General features: G+C 39.1%; 2 protein-coding genes across 3 annotated transcripts in view; one reads left to right on the forward strand and one right to left on the reverse strand.

Moving 5' to 3' along the window:
• Positions 1-2,346: 2,346 nt before the first annotated feature.
• On the forward strand, positions 2,347-11,876 carry dkk3a (dickkopf WNT signaling pathway inhibitor 3a). Its single transcript, XM_084052378.1, has 8 exons — positions 2,347-2,541; positions 3,250-3,372; positions 3,799-3,885; positions 5,635-5,727; positions 7,399-7,543; positions 7,938-8,036; positions 10,146-10,203; positions 10,460-11,876. The coding sequence occupies exons 1-8, from the start codon at positions 2,353-2,355 to the stop codon at positions 10,545-10,547; spliced, it is 882 nt and encodes a 293-aa protein (XP_083908504.1). The 5' UTR covers positions 2,347-2,352; the 3' UTR covers positions 10,548-11,876.
• Positions 11,877-11,994: 118 nt separating this feature from the next.
• usp47 (ubiquitin specific peptidase 47) overlaps positions 11,995-21,836 on the reverse strand; it is a 28,941-nt gene continuing 19,099 nt past the window's right edge. For both annotated transcript variants that reach the window (XM_084052361.1, XM_084052362.1), the window contains 8 exons: positions 19,652-19,827; positions 19,450-19,530; positions 17,916-18,031; positions 17,458-17,576; positions 15,887-16,017; positions 14,136-14,183; positions 13,896-14,026; positions 11,995-13,600 (listed from right to left, as the gene is read on the reverse strand). In XM_084052361.1, the coding sequence (XP_083908487.1) occupies positions 13,426-13,600; positions 13,896-14,026; positions 14,136-14,183; positions 15,887-16,017; positions 17,458-17,576; positions 17,916-18,031; positions 19,450-19,530; positions 19,652-19,827 (977 nt within the window). In that variant the 3' untranslated portion in view covers positions 11,995-13,425. The remainder of the gene's footprint in view (positions 13,601-13,895; positions 14,027-14,135; positions 14,184-15,886; positions 16,018-17,457; positions 17,577-17,915; positions 18,032-19,449; positions 19,531-19,651; positions 19,828-21,836) is intronic.

Raw genomic sequence — 21,836 nt, forward strand, 5'->3', positions numbered from 1 at the left:
CTCATATCCTGGTTTCTATTCACTGTTCAGTACACAGATCTTGTCTAGAACTTGCCTACTACTCCAAAACTGTATCCAGTCATTTGAATTCAGTTCATGCCACAGTGACAGTGTTATTGTTTATTTGTTCAAATAGTCCTTGTAGAGAGGATTATAGAGAGGGCTTAAATGTAAAGTGTGGGAATGCACAAGGACACTCAACCTGTGTGTGTGTGTGTGTGTGTGTGTGTGTGTGTGTGTGTGTGTGTGTGTGTGTGTGTGTGTGTGTGCGTGCGTGCGTGCGTGCGTGCGTGCGCATGAATGCAAACATTTTGGTTTGTTTCTTGTACCTGTGAAGATTTTAGATTATGTGTTTGTTTTTATCACTAAGTGTAAAAGTGTACAAAGTGTGCAAAGTGTTATGGAAATATGTTTAATGTGAAAACAAGGCCATCTTGTGGTCAAAGAACTGGAATGCACCCTCGAAAGAGAAATTATGTTCAATAAGTGAATGTATCATCATTCTATGATAATAATAATGATATTATTATTGGCTGTTCCCACAGCCATACAAGATTTAGATAAGTAACCTCATCTCAAGTTACAAAAAATCCAGTCTGTGGTGTGTGGAGTGTCCATCCATGACTTTGACTCTCTGGTGTGAAAATATGAATGAAGTGGTAAATGAATTTTATTCGTTTTTCGTTAATGTTGGGCCAAGTCTGGCTAACTCTATTCCACAACACGATGGGAAAAAGATGGTGAATGGGAAGGGGGAAGTAAAATAATGCAGTCCACGTATCTAGGAGAAGTGAGTAAAAATGAAATGAAATCCATTGTACCAAAATCAAAGAACAAGAACAATCGTTTTGTAATAATAATAAAAATCTACAAAGTAACTACAGTTTTGATATAGTAGTCAAGTAAAAGTACAATATTTTCCTCTGAGATGTAGAAGTAAAAGTATTCAAAATTGTAAGTACTGAAGAAAGTGAAAATACCTCAAATGTATTTTTACATGTAGGCCTACTTAGTTACTTTACACCACTGTTGTATACTTAGTGGAAAAGGTTGCAAGGTGTCTGAACACCATCAGAAACAATGGACAATGAATCACATAAGTGAGGGTATCCTGTGCGGCAGAGAGACAGAGGGGGCGATTAGCCTGCCCTACATGATCACATCTCCTTTCTAAAATGCTGATTAGTTTACCTTGACCTTGAGGGATTTGCTGCCACCTGTTGGTGAAGGACATGACATGCCAAATAATGAGGTCTAATAAAAGACAGTAGCTAAACCAATAAAAGCATTAAAAGGTAGATTTATATGAATCCAGAATTAAAATTCCACTATAATCCCCAGACTTGAATGTGTCTTCTGTGAAACGATTAGGCCTGTCAATAATATTTGGGGTTTACCAAATATATTTTTTAATTTAACCTGCATCATGTCTCTGCCAAGTTTAATCAGTGGTGTAAAGTACCTAAATACATTTACTCAAGTACTGTACTTAAGTACAATTTTGAGGTACTTTTACTTTACTGGAGTATTTCCAATTGTCTATACTTTTACTTCTACTCCACTAGTCTACATCTCAAATGCAAATAGTGTACTTTTACTACACTACAATTATTTGAAAACTGTAATTAGTAGTTACTTTGCAGATATATATTATTACATTATAAAACATACATTAACCACTTTAGAACTATTTTATACCTAGGCGTTTTCCCATTGTAGCCGAACCGGGAGCAGTACTGGCACCGGACGTAGGGGGGGTTTCCGGGTTGAATGGGAAACATGGCCACAGGCTGACTAAATAAGCGATTTAAATGGGTAGTTTCGTCCCCGACCTAAAATATTTTGTGCCGGACCAAACCTTAAACATCTGTACGCTTTAGACTCTACCATTCGTTCTTGGATACGATGTGGCGAAAAGGGTAAACAGCGGACCCTTTGCGGCCGTTCAACCGATTCTGGGAGACCTCGGCGTAGGACCTCATCTCGGAGCTGTATAGCGGAGTGAGAGGTTCTTAATGGAGCTATAGGCTATATTTCTTTTAAATGTAGTAAGACACGGAAAAAACTAAAAAATGAGATATTTAGCCAACTCGCGACCCATAAAAATTGGTCCGCGACCCAAAGATGGGTCCCGAGTCCCAACCCACTGCTTGGGAAACAGTGACCCACCTACCTACTACATATTCATGTCGGCAAGCGACACCGTTTGGTCTGACGGTGCATTTGGCATCAGCTGTGTTGATGATGCCGATGTTTCTCCTCCAGGCATCATCATCATCATCCATCACCACCACCACCACACCCACCCTGGTCCTGGTGCACAGCAGCAACAGCGGCATAGCAGCAGACACGATGTTGACCCTCCTGATCGCCTCAGTTCTTCTGGGCTTCACGACAACACCCGTCAATGCGATTCTCCCTGAAATAATGCATGCAGACATCACCGTGACTCTGGGGGACCATTCAGCATCAAACAACGTGTTTGTGGAAGTGGAGGATAGTCAGAAGAAACGCGATGAGGAGGATACGGTGGTCTTTCAAGTAAGCCAGCGTCCTATACCTATACTGTGTTATCATAATTTATACGTGTGTGTTTTGTTGCAAATAAGCCCCAAGTAAGTTACTGATTGCTGTTATTTTAAATCTTAAATAACTTTGATTGATTTCATCCCACATTCTAAAAATAGAAAGAAGCTGGGTCACGCAGCTGTTGTCCCCCAAGTGTCTGACCTATCAGAGAACAACATGTGCATAGGTTATATAGCCTAGTGGTTCTCAAACTTTTGTCAAGGACCCCCAAATTGATATATATATATGGTCGAGGACCCCCATCTGAAAATGTTTTGTGCCAGATACCCCCAGAAGATAAGATTTATGTAAAAAAAGAAAAAAAAGAAAAAACGTTTTCATTTTTTTTTATCTTCAAAAAATAGCAGATGTACAAGCTTTGTGACGCGCTGTGAGCTTGTAGATCTTCTATTTTTTAATAGCCAACATATTAATGGATATAAAGTGGTTAAAATGATTGTGATGTTACGTTAACAGCTTTTGCTGGGGACCCCCTGTAACCCCCTCAAGGACCCCTGGGGGTCCCCGGACCCCACTTTGAGAACCACTGGCCTACAGTACAGTCCCAAGTGTTAATTCAACTCATTCAGGATCATTTTGCAGTGAATGACTGCATTATGCAGAATTATGTTGATTGATTTTCCACATGTTAACATGAATCAATATGTCAATAATTTCTAGATGGACAATGAAAGTGTTCAATCAACACTGCAGCCCAGTGACCCTCCATCAACTCATATTGACAATGTCTCTGAAAAAGTGACTGACAATCAAACTGTCCTCTCCTCAGAGACCATGGATAAGGTAGGATCATGCATCTACAAAAGCAGCATGGTTCTCAAACTTTTTTCATGTCAAGGACCCTCAAATTTATATGTATTTTTCCATGGAACCCCATCAGAAAGTATTTTGTCTTTTGTGGCTGGTACCGCTTACAATATTTCCAAAATATTATTTATTTATTTATTCAAAAGATATTTTTTGAAGATAGCAAATCTACAAGCTCACAACTCATCACAATGCGTTTTGAGCTTGTAGATGTATAGAGTTAAAGTGATTAAACTGATTTTGATGCTATTAACAAAGTATGCTGGTGACCCCCTGGAACGCCCCAAATGACCCCTGGTGTTCCCCAGACCCCACTTTGAGAACCACAGCACAGAAGGACAAACCAAAGTGCAAAACAGTTCTTTATTTTCCTGTGATACTAAATTGTTCCCCTTCATTCAGGAGACGGACAACATTACTGGACAAACAGAACTCCACCTTACAACTAACAGCATCGAACCCGTTTGGAAGGAAGATAATATAAATCATGTAAGTGAACTGTTAGACTGGCATTTGTCCTCCTGAATTCCTGGATATAATAATATATTAATGCATATTATCCATTAAGGTGAAAAGTCACCCCATACCATACCATAAGTCTGAATGAATGAACATGAAAACGTCATGGCCAAAGTTTGAACAAAATACTCATTAAAAATCTTTGAGCAAACAAAATCATCTCAATAAATAGCCTGTCCTTACTGACTTTAACAGAATAATTGAAATAATTCCATACCACATTGCATTTTTGAGATCCACAACACATTTTATTTTAAATATTGTGTAATGATTATTATTAGATGGATTTAATGATGTAATAGTGTGTTAATTATGTCACTGTTGTATTCTCTGGTTTCCTGTTTGTTGTTTGTGTGTAAAATTTGTTATGTTTTCTTTTGGTCAAAATGACTACAGAACCTCAGGGACTTGATAGTAGCGAGGTATGTCCTCTTTAAGTCTGCATCCTGGCCATTAATAATGCATAGCAATGTTAGCATATCTGCTGATTGGGCAGGATGTCTGTAAAGGAATCAACTGATCTATCAAACTTGATTAGCTGTCTGTGAGGCTGTGGACCATAATACATATATGTGTATACAATCAATAGGTTTCATACATACTGTATGGATAAGAAATTATATTTTTCAATTTTTTTCCTCAAAATGTAGAGTAGCCAATTATTAATTTTATCCCAATTAATTGTTATGCCAATTACTCCTCCCCACACATTTCTGTCTTGTCACTGCTATTGTGCTCTATTGGCCCACCTAGTGACAAGCCTCCACCGTCAGGACGTACAGTAGCACCTCCGTCAGACTCCTCCTGCTCGGTACTCCCAGTACCCGCTGATAGATAGGCTCCGCCCCCAGCCCGCAGGAGCTGCTTGCTCAGCAAGCAAAAAGATCACCCTGGCTTCCCTCCTCCAAACACGGCCAATTGTGTTCATAATAGACACTTGGCCGAGTCAGATGCATCGCGGTGGATTCAAAACCCTAGACTCTGCAGTAGTCAAGTACTTTTCCCCTGTGCCACCCGAGTGCCCTGGAAAATATTGTATGCATACTAAAATAGTGATTAAAGAACTGCAGGGCTAATGAAGCACATGGCCAAAGGTTCAACTTTTTAAATTGGTATACATAATGTAGGCTAAGGTACTTTCAGACAGTACTTAAAGTCAAGAGGAAAACGTATTTTCTATGAATACATTAAACAGAAAATAAAAAAATAAATTAAGCCACTGTGTGACTTGCAGTTACAATACAGTATGCTCTGCTCCTGGTTTAACTGCTTTTATATGCTGGAATAGTTGTACATAAATTCTCCAGAGACAGGGCAAAATGCTTTGCGTGGCGTTATTTCAAATATGTAGTTGGAGAACAATAGAGCAGTAAATAGATTTTTGCAAATGTCTGTCCTACTTGCAGCTGAAAGGTAACTAACACCAAGGCAAAAATAATACTAAAGGGTAAGGGTTAAGATGGTAAATAATTGTAGCATGTAGGGGAACCAATCCCCAACTCATTACCTGCCCCCACTCATTAATGTGTACATTTCACACCCATCTACAGTAGTTACTGTAGGCTATGTGCCACATTCCCAATGCTCCTAAACATGAATGTTTATAATACCTTACAATTATGCTAATTGTAATGTAAAGTCTCATAGCAGCCCTGGGTATTTCTGTGTCTGCAACATTGTGGTCTCTGAATGCTTTTGTCCTTCTTTCTGCCTCTCTAGTTGTGCATCATTGATGAGGACTGTGAGAAGGGGAGATACTGCCTCTTTAACACACACGGCTCTAAGTGTCTACGTTGCAAGGCTGTAGATGTGGTAGGTGAAATGAACAATTTCAACCATAGCATCCCTATTCTGGGGGGAATATTCGCAGAAAATTGTTGCATTGTGAGCTTAAAGATCGGCTATTTTCTGAGAGATTTAGAGTATAGATTATACATTCACAAAAATAACCTAGTTTGAACTACTGTAAAGGCCTTTGCAGTCAAAGCTTGGTACGTTTTTTTTCGTGTGGAAACACAGACTCTGTCTGCAAAGGCCTTAAGTATATAGGGTTTAAGTTCATATACAGGGTCTTGGTCTTCAATATTCCACTTACCATCCAGACAAGTATAGTGAGTCTCATACAGACGCACGCACGCACGCACGCACGCACGCACGCACGCACGCACGCACGCACGCACGCACGCACACACACACACACACACACACACACACACACACACACACACACACACACACACACACACACACACACACACACACACACACACACACACACACACACACAGTCTGTTTTCTGTTGTAATTATTCTTTATTTTAATATCTATTTGTATATTATATTTATCTGTTCTAGGTTTATATACTGTTATATATCTATATTTGTATAAGATGTTGTGACAAACATTATTATTAGAATTGATTTAGATTGTACTTGATAGTTCATTATTGATCGTTGAGTACACTGTGCTGTGACTGCATTGCAGCAGGTCTACAAGTGTAATTGGAGTGTCCGTGTGTTATCAATTTTGAAAGCTACAGCAGCTGCTCTGGGTTTCATTTTAAAGGACAATGTGTGTCAAGGTTAAATATGAGCTCTTTGTCCCTCTGCTCTCAGTGAATACAATGACAGGCAATAACAATCACATGTAGAGAGACACTCTCTTGTCTTATTAAACATTAAGCCACTGTAGAGTCATGCTAACTAGGAAGTACCTGCTTTGGAGGAGGCAGTGTTGGTGATAGAGTATACAAATGTGTACAGGGATATATATATATATATATATATATATATATATATATATATATATATATATATATATATATATATATATATATATATATATATATATATATATATTATTAGGTATGTGATATATATTTGTTAAACTAAGTGTTAAATAGCGCTATATTCGATTAGTAATCATTGCTATAGAGTGTTTGTTCAGTGTTCCCTGTCTTTACCCTTTACAGCTCTTTAGTAAACAGAAAATGCATTTTCAGGTAACAATTGTATGGGTTTTTTTAGGTGAGAGAACTCATGCAGGATAAGAAATAGTGAAAGTGAGACTAAGACTAAAATAAATTAGCTGACAAAACTGGAACTGGAACACTATAAAATTTAAGCTGAGGAAAGTCTGTTTTTAAGTATTGACAAAAACCATGATGGCAGTGCTTACTAGGGCTGCATATTGGCAAGAATCTGGCAATACGACACGTATCACGATACAGCGGTCACGATTCAATTATGATATGTTGCGAATGCGATATTGTAAGCAAGGTGATATATTGTGAATTCATTTGTATCTAATTTTAGTAAAACAGTAGTATAAACCACTGGTTCTCAAAGTGGGGTCTGGGGACCCTCAGATGTAGATTGGCTATTCCCAAAATACATATGCGGCCAAATACATATTAATTTGGGAGTGCTTGGGAGTGCTTGACATTGAGAATCACTTTTCACTTTCTTTCTTTTTTCTTATCAGCCCTGTACCAAGGATGAGGAGTGCTGTGCTGGACAGCTGTGTGTGTGGGGTCAATGCACTCAGAATGCCACAAAGGGTGAGGCTGGCAGTATTTGCCAGTACCAGACTGAATGCGGTACAGACCTCTGTTGTGCTTTACATAAAGGTATATGCTAATGCTTCCCACAACAATAGCATCACACATCTACTAAGCCTTAGTAACTAAGGCACAGGTTTTCAAAGTGTTAGCCGCAGCCAGGGGGTGCCAAGTTGGCCACCTGGAAAGGAAAATGAATAAATAAATAAAAAATAAATAATAAATAATAAATGTGTCCGCCCCTGCGCGCGCGCGTTTTTTTCCGCGGATTTCGGCGGATTCGGGTAGAAAGTTTTTAATGTTGAAATTGTTCATTACACTTGCATAATATCTGCTTGAAAAACATATTTGTGTGTGTTTTTTTTTACTGTATCAGCTTTGTGACACGTGTGTGTGTGTGTGTGTGTGTGTGTGTGTGTGTGTGTGTGTGTGTGTGTGTGTGTGTGTGTGTGTGTGTGTTCAGCGCTCCTCTTTCCAGTATGCTCAGCTAAGCCCATTGAACGTGAGCGATGCTATGGTTCTCCTAACCACCTGATGGCGCTGCTGTCCTGGGACATGCAAGGTGAGTATTGAATCAGAATAGAATCTTAATTATCTGTATCCGTAAAAACAGATCTGTACTCGTAGAGGCAATTCGTAACAAACAGTCTGTAAGTGTGAATCAGATTTGTACTTTTAAAGTGCAATTCGTAACTCTTATTGTCAGATTTGTAACTCAAATATCAACATTTGTAACTCGTGTATCAACAGTTGTGTGTCAACTTATACATTTTAGAAGGAGATTTATTTGTGACTTTCCACCGACCGATAAAAAATAAAATCACCTATGCATGCAGAGTCATTTGTATTTGTGTCTCTAAATTTACAACTCGTACAACAACATTTGTGTGTTAACTTAGACATTATAAACGCAAATGTAGCTGTTAATGTGCACAGATGTGTGTGAGTAATTTTGAGACTGAGAGAACAGTCTCCTAATTATCTCTATCCGTAAAAACAGATTTGTACTTGTAGTGCAATTCGTAACTCTTATTGTCAGATTTGTAACTCAAATGTCAACATTTGTAACTCAAATATCAACATTTGTAACTCGTGTATCAACATTTGTGTGTCAACTTAGAAATTATGAACGCAAATGTAGCTGTTAATGTGCACGGGTGTGCACGGATAATTTTGAGACTTTGTGATAATTTTCAGACAATTTGTAATTCGTATTGGAAGCAGTACCGAGTGCCTCCAATAGATGGCGAACATGCAACATTGGAGGTAGGAGGAGTTTGAATAGACTACAGAAGTCCTGTTGTCACTCGCTCATCCCTTGGGTCGCAGAAGTTTTTCTCTGTGGAGAATAACATTGGGTCATCTTAAAATCGTCTCATATAAGCATGTGGTCCAAAAATAGACAAACTTCCTCATATTGCCAGGGAGGTGGCTCTGTATAGTGCAGTGCCACGGTTCTCAAAGTGGGTTCTTTGAGACCCCTGGGGGTCCGCGGCGCATAGCCAGGGGGTCCACGAAATAATTCACAGAATTTATTTTTATATTTATTTAGTTTTAATTTATGGGGGGGGGGCTAGTGAAAATTACAGGAAATGTGAGCTTACCATAATCACAGTAATACTTAATCATATTCCATCATATTCAAGGCTTGGGAAAAAAATAAAAATAATAATCTGTGAATTATTTCGCGGACCCCCTGGCGGACCCCACTTTGAGAACCGTGGCACTACACTATACAGAGCCACCTCCCTGACAATATGCGGAAGTTTGTTTATTTTTGGACCACAATGCTTATGAGACGATTTTAAGATGACCCAATGTTATTCTCCACAGAGCGTGTGAAATCAGGACTTCTGTAGTCTATTCAAACTCCTCCTACCTCCAATATTGCACGTTCGCCATCTACTGGAGGCACTCGGTACTGCCTCCAGTACGAATTACAAATTGTCTGAACCACACCGGCGTGGAACAACAGTCTCAAAATTATCTGTGCACACCCGTGCACATTAACAGCTACATTTGCATTTATAATTTCTAAGTTGACACACAAATGTTGATACACAAGTTACAAATGTTGATATTTGGGTTATAAATGTTGACATTTCAGTTACAAATCTGACAATAAGACAATTACGAATTGCACTTTACGAGTACAAATCTGTTTTTACGGATACAGATAATTATGAGACTGTTCTCTCAGTCTCAAAATTACTCACACACATCCGTGCACATTAACAGCTACATTTGCGTTTATAATGTCTAAGTTAACACACACAAATGTTGATATACGAGTTGTAAATTTAGAGACACAAATACAAATGACTCTGCATGCATAGGTGATTTTATTTTGTACAAGTTACGAATCATATGACTAACAGCGAGGTAAAAGAGTCTCATAATTACTCACACAAATCGGTGGAAAGTCACAAATAGATATCCTTCTAAAATGTATACGTTGACACACAAATGTTGATATTTGAGTTACAAATGTTGATATTTGAGTAACAAATTTTGATAATTTTAGTTACAAATCTGACAATAAGAGCTACGAATTGCACTTTACAAGTACAAATCTGATTCACACTTACAGACTGTTTGTTACGATTGCCTCTACGAGTACAAATCTGTTTTTACGGATACAGATAATTAAGAGTCTATTCTGATTCCATAGGTGAGGGGCCTCGGGAACACTGCCCCTGTGCAGGCAACCTGGAGTGCCAACCACTGGGGTGAGTACAGTGGCCTTTAAGTACATTGCACCCTGCTTCATAGGCCATTCAGTCAAACAATGGCATTGCCCTTGCTTACCCTCTGTAGTTAAAAGGCACTGGGACTGTATTGAATACTGCACCTGCACTTGAATATGGTAATACTGTATATAATGTAATGTATTTGTAACCTTTCGTCCATATGCCACAGCAGCCACACAACAAGCTTTGCCACTCACACAGTAATACTAAAAAGTGCATTATCCCCTCTTGACAGGCGAGGCTCCATGTGTCTTAAAGAGCAGAATTCAAGTGAAGAGGAGATGACTGATACACTGTATTCAGAGATAGACTACATAGTCTAGAAATGGGTAAATTCAGATTGCCTTAAAACTACCAGACAGCAGGGTCTCCATTCAATCCAGGTTTGAAGAAGTACTGTACATCCCATGTTCATGACACACCTTCAATATTTGCTCTATTGCCCATTGCTTAAGCCTTAGCCAGTACTTTGTTGCAAAGAGTGTTTCCAATTTGTTAACTTGATCCAAAGTGGTGGAACTTTACACCACGGAAAATGACTGAACCTGAATTATTGAAGAAATGTGTGTTGAGAAGTGTATGTGCTCTTTGCTGAAATATTGAAATCCCATGTGAGATGTAATAGATGTTGACAAACATGTAACGTGAACGTGCAGGACACTAGTTCAATCTTGGAGCAACCATGAAGCAGACAAATGCCCATGTGTGAGCAATACTATATTTTCAGCTAGATTGTATGCTCAGTGTCAGGAAGTAATTCTAAAATAGTCCTATTATTACAACAATAAATCTCAGGCGTCACTTCAGAAAGTGCAAACTACTTAAAAATGTCAGGTATTCCCTATTAAATATGGATATCTTTTTGAAAGATTCATCTATTTATACTACCAAGTTACCTTTTTTCGTCCATGTCAACTGTTTGTGAGCAAGTCTAACATGCAACACTCATATGACAATCATTTACACATTTGTCTATCAGCAAATTGTCTTCATTTATTTCATATACTATTATAAAGAATATAGCATGTGGTATACTGTAAAAAGCTGTCCCATGACAACTGTAATGCCATGGAGAGGGACAGATATTATTGCAATAATCTTATCCTTAATATTACTAACCTCTCCCATTACATTTTTAAACACTGTGCTTGGCTTACTCATATTAAAGTTAAGGTCCCGGTAATCCAAAGTATAATTATTAGTAAATTGTAACTAAATGACTTTGTGCAAATTATATTGAAACAAGGGTTTTTAATTTCATATCCTAGAATTCTGATGGTGCCTCTAGATTCGAGTCACATGTTGAGACTGTTTGGTCCGGAGTAATAAGACAGGACTTCTGAGCAATAGTGTCCACACTTACAAAGAATTGCTTTTACACTTCACAGTGGTATTCATTTAACCTCAATGTTAATTTGAACTACTGTTCTGACCCATAATTTTGTGTGCGCAGCAGTTTTTCATCATAGTATCTCTGTCCCAATCAGAAGTGAAAGATACAAGAGCAATGCAATAATATTGTTTGCATCTACACTGGTGCTGGATGATAGAATTTGCATGCAACTATCATAATGTAACCTGGGTTCTTTCATCCTATGAGGGCCTGCAGCTTTACACATGTAGCTTGTACTACTTCTGCTTTGGAGGAAAATAAAATATTTTAAAAGTTTTACCAGGGTCAGTGGTTCTTTAAGGTCTTACACATAAATTCAACATTAGTATATAGAGAGAATTCCTGAAGTTGTCATTTACATTGACAGGAAACTGCAGTTAAGAAAAAAAGCATTTTATTTGTTTCTAAAATCATCTTAAACTATGTTCACACAGGATTTCAATTTCAAAGAAATAAACATAAACAACCACAAAAGAAAACAAGTTTTTCTTCAGATATTGGCATTTCTACAGTGAAAAGCTGGTGGCAGCATCAGAAGCCCAGAGGGGACTGGAAGGCTGGTGTCCAGTGTGCAGAGCAGATGCCCTAACGTCTAGCACGTCCAAGGGCCTCTCTACACCCTCTGGTGTCAGTCTATCAAGCAGCAGTAGGTAGAAGCGCCAAAACAACCACACTCTTTGCCAAAAAACACTGAGGGCTCCTACCCCTCAATCCAACACCACTCAGGCTTATTTTCTTTGTTGTATGGCCGTGTCCCTCAAGAAGAATTGCACATTTTCCAGTTGAAAATATGCTATTTTTGTCAAAGGACACGATAATGTGATGAATAAAACATCAAGAAATAACCTTTCTAAATGAAAACAAATGGTTAGACAGACAAACGTGTGCCAGTATTCTCATAAGACCTAACATATAATTAAGTCTGGAGCAAAATAATAATTTACAATAAACAAAAACAAAACATTTTCTTAACATAATCAACTTGGTTTTGTTTTATTGTCCTTGATAGCAAAGAACCAATGGCCTATGTACCAAAAGATCCTGTGTAAGTGATTTCAGAGAAGCAAGGCTCCTAAAGCATGATGAAAGCAGCAGAAAAGACAGTCCACAATGACACTGTGGCTTTCTGGTAGAAAAGCAGAAACAGCCCCTGCGTCAGCCATTCAAAAGTTGCTTTTTTGAATCATGATCTAATTTTGAGTGTGAATAACTTTCTAATCTAATAAACCCGTTGACTCACCAGAAGGGTGACCCACAGGGGATTGAGGATTGGAAAAGGCTCTTTGCTGCAGATACTGTCAATTGCATTGTCCAAAAATGATGGACAATGTTGGATAAGGTCATTGGATTTTATAATTTGGACGATGAAACAGACAGATGCTTAACAGTGCCCAAAACAGTAAGAGAGACACCCAGTGACAGAGGTGGGGAAGTGCCATTATACATGAGGGGAGACAGATGACAGAAAGAGACACTGACGGATGTCTTCCACTCCAGGTTCACAGTTCTAACATCCATCCCTGCAACACTACATCCAACTGATTTGTCTATACAGTATGTGATTAGTCTCTTATTCAATAGCTTTTGTACTTCCCTTTCAACTTTACAGTACAAGACACTATAGTGCACAATATCTGTGCCAATCTCTATCCCCATTAGAGCTCAGAGTGGAGGGCAAGAGAGCGCCAGGCGCACAGCACTGCTTTGACCTTCAAGTCAATATGGAGCCCCACAGGGTTCCCAAGGTCAGCCATGCTACATTGCAGCAGGCAGGTGATCCAAAGTAACCGGGACCAGTGTGCTGTGCCTCAGTCCTGACCCGGGTCCTTGGCAGGGCCTCCGTCCAGGTAGATCTTGAGGGCTTTCTCCTTGCGAGGAGAGTAGCTGACGCGGTGTCCAGTCTTAAGCAGGCGGCTGCTCTCTTTCTTCATCAGCTCATTGCGCTCATCTTCAGACAAGTCCATAGGCTCTTCAGTGTTATCCCTGTAAAGACGTATGGCATAGTAATATACAGTATAACTGAGATTGTTTTGTGGAACATAAGTGCTATTTAGTATTGGTGGAGCCAATTAAATGCCTCGCAATACTAAAAAGCATCAATACTACAAAGGAAAACCCACATCTGGAAATAATCTCCAACTTGTTGAAATGTATTTTGTAGGGTTGTCAAACGATTAACATTTCTAATCAGATTAATAACAGATGAATAATTAATTAAAACAGACCCTTCTGTAATTAGACATCAACTGACAGTGTAACATGTGTCAAGCTCTTTTACCTGTAGAAGACCACAGCTCCATCATCACAGATGTAAAGAGGCCACACGTTAAGTGTTGACACCTTAGGGTTCCAGTCCAACTCCTGATGGATCTCCAACACAGAGATATCACAGGGAAAGGTTCCTCTCCCCTGCAGTCAGAAAAATGCGTAGTCAAAACTTTAATTTGTTTAGCAGGTAAAGAGTTAAGAAATATATAGTTAGATACACGTACTGTGTAACAGAAGGTAGCTTACATACCTTTGCAAACTCCAGGTTTTCAAGAGGAATACGACTTATTTCACTGAGCTGCAGAAGAGTGTCAATAATTAATCGTTATTACCCTCATTGCTGCCATCATGACAATTAGTCTAAAGAATCAGTTCCCAAACCTTTTCAGCGGAGACCCAAAATATACATTTTGTGTCTGTCTCCTCAGTACCCAATAATACAAGTATATCAATTAAGCACTTAAGCCCTATTTAAAAGTGACAATAGCTGTGTTGAGAGATTGTAGATCTGCAATTTTCACTATTTGTTTAAGTTTATTTTATTTATTCTTTACATTTATAGATCTTTTCCACATTTATACAATTTTCAAAAGTTCTTTTGAAAATTGTACTTTTTTTGCCTTTTTTTCTCCACTGGTCTAACGAGTGGAATCAAAGTGTCGACTGTATTCTCATAGTGATGCATAAAACAGCAATGTTGCCGTGTGATACTCAGTGAGGAAACATGATACCAATGCAAATACCATTGGCTGTCCATGGGTGAGAATGTTGACAAGAGAGGAAAACAACGGCAGGTCAGGACAAGGAGTGCGTCAGTAGTTATGTGAGAAGCAAGGTCGAACACATCACTGAATGTACGTTTAAACACTGGTATAAGTTGGACCAAGGTTATTATAGTTAAAGCTGCCAAATTTCTACTGTTAACTATGAGGCAATACCCGCTTATCTAGGGGAAAAGAAAAAAAAACTAAAATCATAGAGAATGCCCTTAGTTTTAGTCTGTTGCTTGATCCTAACTAATACAATCGCGTAGTGGCTGGACTTCCGGGTCATTTGGGTAGGACTCTTTGCTGGGTAGGACTCTTTATTTCTGCTATGTTCTAGCAGATCACGTGTCCAATTTCCTACACATTTCGCCTAAAAAAGTAGCGAACCACTCTGACATCACGCATATTGTCTCCCCGGAAGGGAAAACATCCCGCCCTTACTGTGGAAGGGGGGAGGGGAGCGGGGGCCTGAATGTACCGTGTTTGCAGTTTGTACTCCTTCTAAACATCCCAAATGATACTCAGCGGTGAGTTAAACATACTATATGGTTTATTGTCAATGCTTTGGTCGGTTGGTTGTGTTAAAATGTTTTGAAATGCATCAGCAATATATATCTTTACGTTAACCTGCAATCTGCCTCTGTCTATCATTCATTGGTTTTTCATACACACATTGAGCTCCCAGCCTAACCTGCCAATTTCTGGTTTTGAGCAGTCAATTTATCAGTCCAACTATACAAATCTTTAAAAGCTGTTATCCTTACGTACTTGCTGCGCACACACACACACAACTTCAGCGTGGACATAAAGGCATTCGATCTGCCTTGTCAGAGAGATTGTATAGATAGCGATACAGCGAGTGTGTGTGTCGCTTCGGACTGTATCGACTTACTGCCGTGTGTCTGTGTAATAATAGTATATGGCCTATATTGTAGTCTACTAGGTGTGAGGGCTAGGCCACTAGATGTGAGGGCCACGTTGCGGCCCAAACCTCTAGTTTCATACATAAGCCTAGTATTTTGGGTAGATATTAAGAAATATATCTTCCAATTTTAATGGCTGTGCCAGTTTTTGGCCAACCCCCCCACGCACACCTGGTTTAAGAACAGATTAAAACAAAATTGAAAACAAAGTCAAAATGAAATAAAACAAAAAAAAAATAGGGAAAACTGCAAACTATAATAACCGTAATGGACAGATGCAAAAATGCACACAAAGACGAGCAGATACACACCTTTTCCTTGAGTTCATCTACACTGCTACTCTCCAGAACCACCTCCTGGAAGGGCTCCAGCTTCATTTTAGCCGGGCTCCAGCGTCTGGTCAGAACAGCCAGCTGGGACATGGACTTCATCTTCTCTGGTTCTGAAGACAACAAACATTACATAAATTCTCTAACACAGTGGTTCTTAAACATTTAAATTTCAAGGACCCCCATAAAGTTACAGACCTATAATGGCCCATTTGGAACCCCACCAAGGAACCCTGAGGGTCCCTGCACCCCACTTTGAGAACCACTTCTCTAACACCATGTGGCTCTCAAACGCATTGCTTCCTTGACGTTCACTTCCTACAAGCACACAATTTCACCATTTGCAAGACGACACCGATTTGTCTACACTGTGACCAAGCAGCAACACCGTAAAAGAAAAGTAGGGTAATTTTTAAAACATCTCGTTGCCTAGTGACAGCTTGGATGTTACACAAACTGTCCAGCAAAACATCAGTTCTAGGGTTATTTGTCAATCTGCACATCATAGTTTTTGAAAAAGGTTAGACATTTATTTAAAGATAGTGAAAAATTATGAACATTTAGAAGATTTCGCCTATAATGACACATTGAAATAGGTCCGTCTGGGATATGAGATCTCAACTCCCTCAACTTCTGTGAATGTATAACATCACTTTACAATAACGTGAACAATGGAGAAAAAAAAGGTTATAATTTTAACCACTATCTACAAGTTCACAGTGTGTCACATTGCAATGTGTTGTGAATCTGTAGATTGACAAAAACAAATAGTGCCAACAAAAACAGATTTCTTATCGCTTTTCTTCTTCAAAAAAATCTATTAACTCAGGAAGGAATTAATCAATGGAGAGTGGGTACAGGGACACCGTTTTCATCCAGGTTGCAATTTCCACAGCTGTTATGCAATTTGATGTTTTTTTTATTGCTTTTGTTCTTTGCTTTTTTGACAACAAATAGAGACACAAGTAGCTGGTATGGTTATTTAGCATGGGATGATCAATCCATGGAGAATGTCAATAAAATATTACCACACATTCTGGATGGCAATTACCTTTGGTGGAAATCATTTAGTGGCATCAAACTGAAATGTTTCAGATCTAATGCTCCAGTGAAAAATAAACTAGATGTTCATATACAGAATGTGAATTTATTGCCAGAATTAAGAATTATTATTGCCAGCTAATTTTACAAGGAAATGGTAGTGCTGCAGTTTACTGCTGCAAATCCCGCAAAATGATTTTATTATTCGCCTTTGCGCTTACAGTACCAGGTGAAAAAGAACAAATTGCCATTTCCATGTAGAAAGTGGGCACAGATATACAGTAGCAGCAGCATGAAATGCACCACTGAAATGGCTATTTAAGAAAGATTGCCCCTTGAACCAGTGGTGGCTTATCCAACGGGCTTGAGGTGCTGCACACAGGACGCCGTTTGGTGCACAGGGCACCAAACGGCGTAAAAAAAAAGCAGAAAAACGCCAAAATTTAGCACATTAGGAGCATAAAGCAGCAGAAACAGACACATTTCCCAGAAACATTGGAATGTTGTTTTACCATCGAGAACCTCCAGGAAGACTTCCCAGTTGGAGGAGATGTTGATGTCTTCTTCATAGACATGGTAGTCCAAGAACACTGTACCTGGGTTCTTCCATGTCTTCTTCCTGAGGCGGAACCTGACCAACCCCACACACAGTTTTACAATAAGAATATAGCTATGGGGCCAGTCCACCAACAGCTTCAATAAATGGCTTGAATGTATGTTGATAGATGTGAATGGCAAATAGTTTTTGCATTGCTCAACTCTATACTTAATCATACAAATGGCAAAAAATAGATTAAAAAATGATCATAATTAGCTAGTTTTGAAAAATATTATTTCTTTTGAATATTTTCATCTATAATGACATGCCCAAAATAGGTATGCCAGGTTTAAATGTAGTTAATGACTGATGTGTTGTGTCTAATTCAATATTAACTTTGTCACACAAAGTGGAACATTTACAATGTCTCACCTGTCAATGCTTAGGTCCAGCTTGCACTGTTCTTTTAACTGAGGGAGCAGCTCCTCTTTAGACTGTCTGACAGTCATGCCCTTGGCAAACACAGTGTCCAAGAGAAACTTACAGGGCTGGCAAACACAAGACAATACATGATGTCAGTCACACAAACTCTCATAAGAACAACAATGTCTTCATAGCCACAACTAGGCCTCCATGATTTTTGACATAATTCTAAGTATTTCTTTTCATGATCACATTGATTATTTAAGCAATAACAGGGATAACCCCTAAAAATAAGATTATATCATACAGTAAAACAAAATACAATTAACTTTGTAAGGAATACACACTATCAAATCATGCAATCCCATTTATAATAAGCACCGCTGAATATGCAATATGAAGCTGCGCGCAGGAGAAAGAAGTTGCCTATTCATTTATTTTTATTTGGCATTGATTTGCTTTATTTAGATCATTATTTAAATTATAAATATATATATTATTTATAGCAGAGAGACAGGAAACTGAGGATAGAGAAAGGGGAGAAATGCGAGACATGACAGGAGTCGGATTCAATCTTAGGTCCTCGAACATCAATAAGGAACTGATTAGCCACCAGGCACCTCAGAAGTTGCCTATTGCTTCCACTTAAGACAGATACAATTAAATGATTAACTGTGTTTAATAGGTAAAAACCTGTAATAAAAAAACCCCAATGAACCTAAAATAAAAAAAAACCTTAATACGACTGTTAACTCATTGAGTGCCAGAATTTTTTATTTTATTTAAACGTTTGGCAATTCTGGCACTCAATTTTACTACCTATGAGTATGTAAAAGAACAGAAACGAATAAACAAAAAATATTTAAAAATGATGTTGTCCCAGTGCCAGAGTTTTTTTCACAGAAAACAAAAAGTGCTTAGGAAGCGAGATACAGCCTTTTTCAGTTCTAAGTTAAACAAGGAGTGGATGGAGCTGCACACCTTCAGATGATGATATCTTGGGTTCTGAACATGTTTTTCAAAAAAAAAAAAAAAAAAAAAAAATTGTTTACTTATGCTAATTTTTCAAAAACACGTGAAACACGTTAATGGCACGTTGAGCCATAGCGCTAAAAACACGTGAAACACGTTAATGGCACTCAGTGAGTTAAAAGGTTAATGACCACATACCAGCTAAGTACATTGTTTGTACAGGCTAAGCCTGTACAAACAATGTACAAGCAGCGCTTGTTGCTCCTTCTCAAAGTAATACAATTAATTTAAGTTAACTTCTGTTTTGGACAGGGTTCAATTTGCTGGAGAAACGCCTCTCCCTCTCTCTATCGAGGTGATGTTTATCCCTGCACCTGGTCAGATGTGTTAGTTAAATTATGATATCAAACGGTGTAAGGTAGTGTGTTGAAGTCCAAACTCCCCCAGCATGTAAATCTCCATTTAATCTCTGCAACTGTAGAGCCTGTACGGCTATATGGCTCTGAATGAATGTGGCATGAAGAAAAAAAGAAAAGAGAAAAAGAAAAAAATAAGGCAATAATAGTCTTACCTCTTGTTCGTTCACTAGTAGTTGGTACACCTTCACCCTGTATTCCCCCTTTTTCAGTGCTCTTCCTAGTCGAATTGTTATCTATGAAAAGTGAAGGGGATTGGCCATTACAAACAATAGACTGCATTTGGACACACTGAATCCAAAACACTAAACAAATACAATTAAAACTAAAGCCAACTGCAAATGTGTCATGGCAGACCTTGTTATCATCTGAGAAGGATGATAGTGTTTCATTGAGCCGTACACTCTCAAACTCCTGGTTGTTGGCGTAGACCCGGAAGACCTTGAACTGGGTGGAGGGGACTCCTACGAAGGGCTCCATGTTCTGTTTGAATGCTGCCAATGTTATTCTCTTGTCCACGTGGACCAGTAAACCTGTTGCACAGGGCAAGAAACAAAGAATTAAGTCATTCATTTCCTTCCGTTTCAGTTGTGTTGGGTCATTGCTAAATGTTACGTGTCGCCACCTTCTTAAAATAATGTCCTGTGTCATATTTTCAGGTGTATTTCAAAAAACTGTATAAATCTAAATTCCATCCATCCATCTTCAACCGCTTATCTAGAATCGAGTCGCGGGGGTAACATTTCTAACAGAGAACTCCAGACTTCCCTTTCCAGAGCAACATAAGCAACTTCCTCCTAGGGGATCCCGAGACGATCCAAGGCCAGTGTGGAGATATAATGCCCCCATCTGGTCCTTGGTCTGCCAGGGGGTCCCCTCCCAGTGGGATGTGCAGCGAAGACCTCCCTAGGGAGACGCTCGGGAGGCATCAGTACTATATGCTCGAACCATCCAAGCTGGCTCCTTTCCAAGTGAAGGAGCAGTGGTTCTACTCCGAGTCTCTCGCGGATGAGTGAACTTTTCACCCCATCTCTAAGGGAGAGGCCGGCCACCCGTCTTGAGAAAACGTATTTCGGCCGCTTGTATCCGCAATCTTATTCTTGCAGTCATGACCCACACTTCATGACCATGCGTGAGTAGGAACTAAGAACAGTGCGGTACAGCGACTGCAATACGACTACATCCATTATTTTAAGGTGACAATGTTAAATATTCTTAACAACCCCCAATATTCACTATCCCTCCTCCCAACAGTTACAACCTGGGTGTTATGGTCTATGAGCAGTCAGTGAGTAATGCTAGTCAAGCATTAGTGGTGGTGAGACTGAATTGCTTTCCTTTGCATTGAATTTACGCTGCTGTTTGTCAACTAGGGTTCATCATGCCATTTACTCGCACTTGCACTTTGTTCAATTGCTCTGCGTAGGAGTGGCTAAATGCCTACATTTTTTGTCACTAACAAATAGTTTCGCAATCTGTTAGCTGATACTATTATTCAGTTAACGGTCATAAAACATAATACAAAATATTATTTGATTAACGGTGTAGCCCAAGTCTGAAATACAGTTATGATGACCCACACACTCAACACGAAATGTAAAATGCACGCACACAGAATGAATGTTTATCAGAATAGTAGACATTAAATTACTCCTTTACAAGTAATCCTGTCGTAATCTTGCACAGTTCAAATTCTGTAGTTAACCTACACAGCTAGACCCAACCCAGGCTACTGGCTGTTAGTAGGTTACATATTTGTATTAAGGAAGATTAACCTATCAACATGTTTTGGTATCAATCCATTGTGCACTGTCTGTTGAGCGTAACGTTCACTGCCGAAAACACCCGCTCTAATAGCATGGCTACGGAAATCCCCCACTATTCAGATAGCATATGGCTAAGGTAGCCACCAGCCAGGCTGGGGAAACGGACAATGAGATCACGGAGGCTTTTAATGTTTCACTATGCTAATGTATTCATTTCCAGCGGTGGGAAAACCTCTCTGTAGCAGCTCTCCACTTTATTTACTTCCCCATTTTCCTCAGAAATAACATAGTTATTATGTCTGAGGAGCAGTTGCATTGCATTCTTTTTTGGGTTCTCATCCGTGCATAATAGATAGCTTCGACACACAGCTGCTTGCATTTTAAGTGATTAGCATGTTGCTCATGCTGCCGTTATATTTGAGCAAAGTTTACATGGATCTTTGTCATTGTTCTCTGTATCTGTCAGTCCTTGTCCTTTTTATGCCCATATATGGAGATCCCTGATGTCATCAGTATATGCCCCTATATGGGCAAGCCCCCCTTTCTGCCCATATGGAGCTGACTGATTTGTCAAGATATAAGGGATCTCCTTATATGGCCCTCCGGCCGTTTCTCTCTTAAGGGGACTACACCATGAATTTTAACTTTTCCTTCTTTTTTGTGTGTTTTTGGTCTCCCCTACCTCTCTTCCATCCCATAAAACACCCCAGTTTGAACACTCAGGCTTTCACAGCATATCTGGCTTTTTCTGTAAATTGGTCTCAAAACGGACCAAA

This window comes from Gymnoscopelus microlampas (genome assembly GCF_963454915.1).
Source record: "Gymnoscopelus microlampas genome assembly, chromosome: 1".
Taxonomy (NCBI): domain Eukaryota; kingdom Metazoa; phylum Chordata; class Actinopteri; order Myctophiformes; family Myctophidae; genus Gymnoscopelus; species Gymnoscopelus microlampas.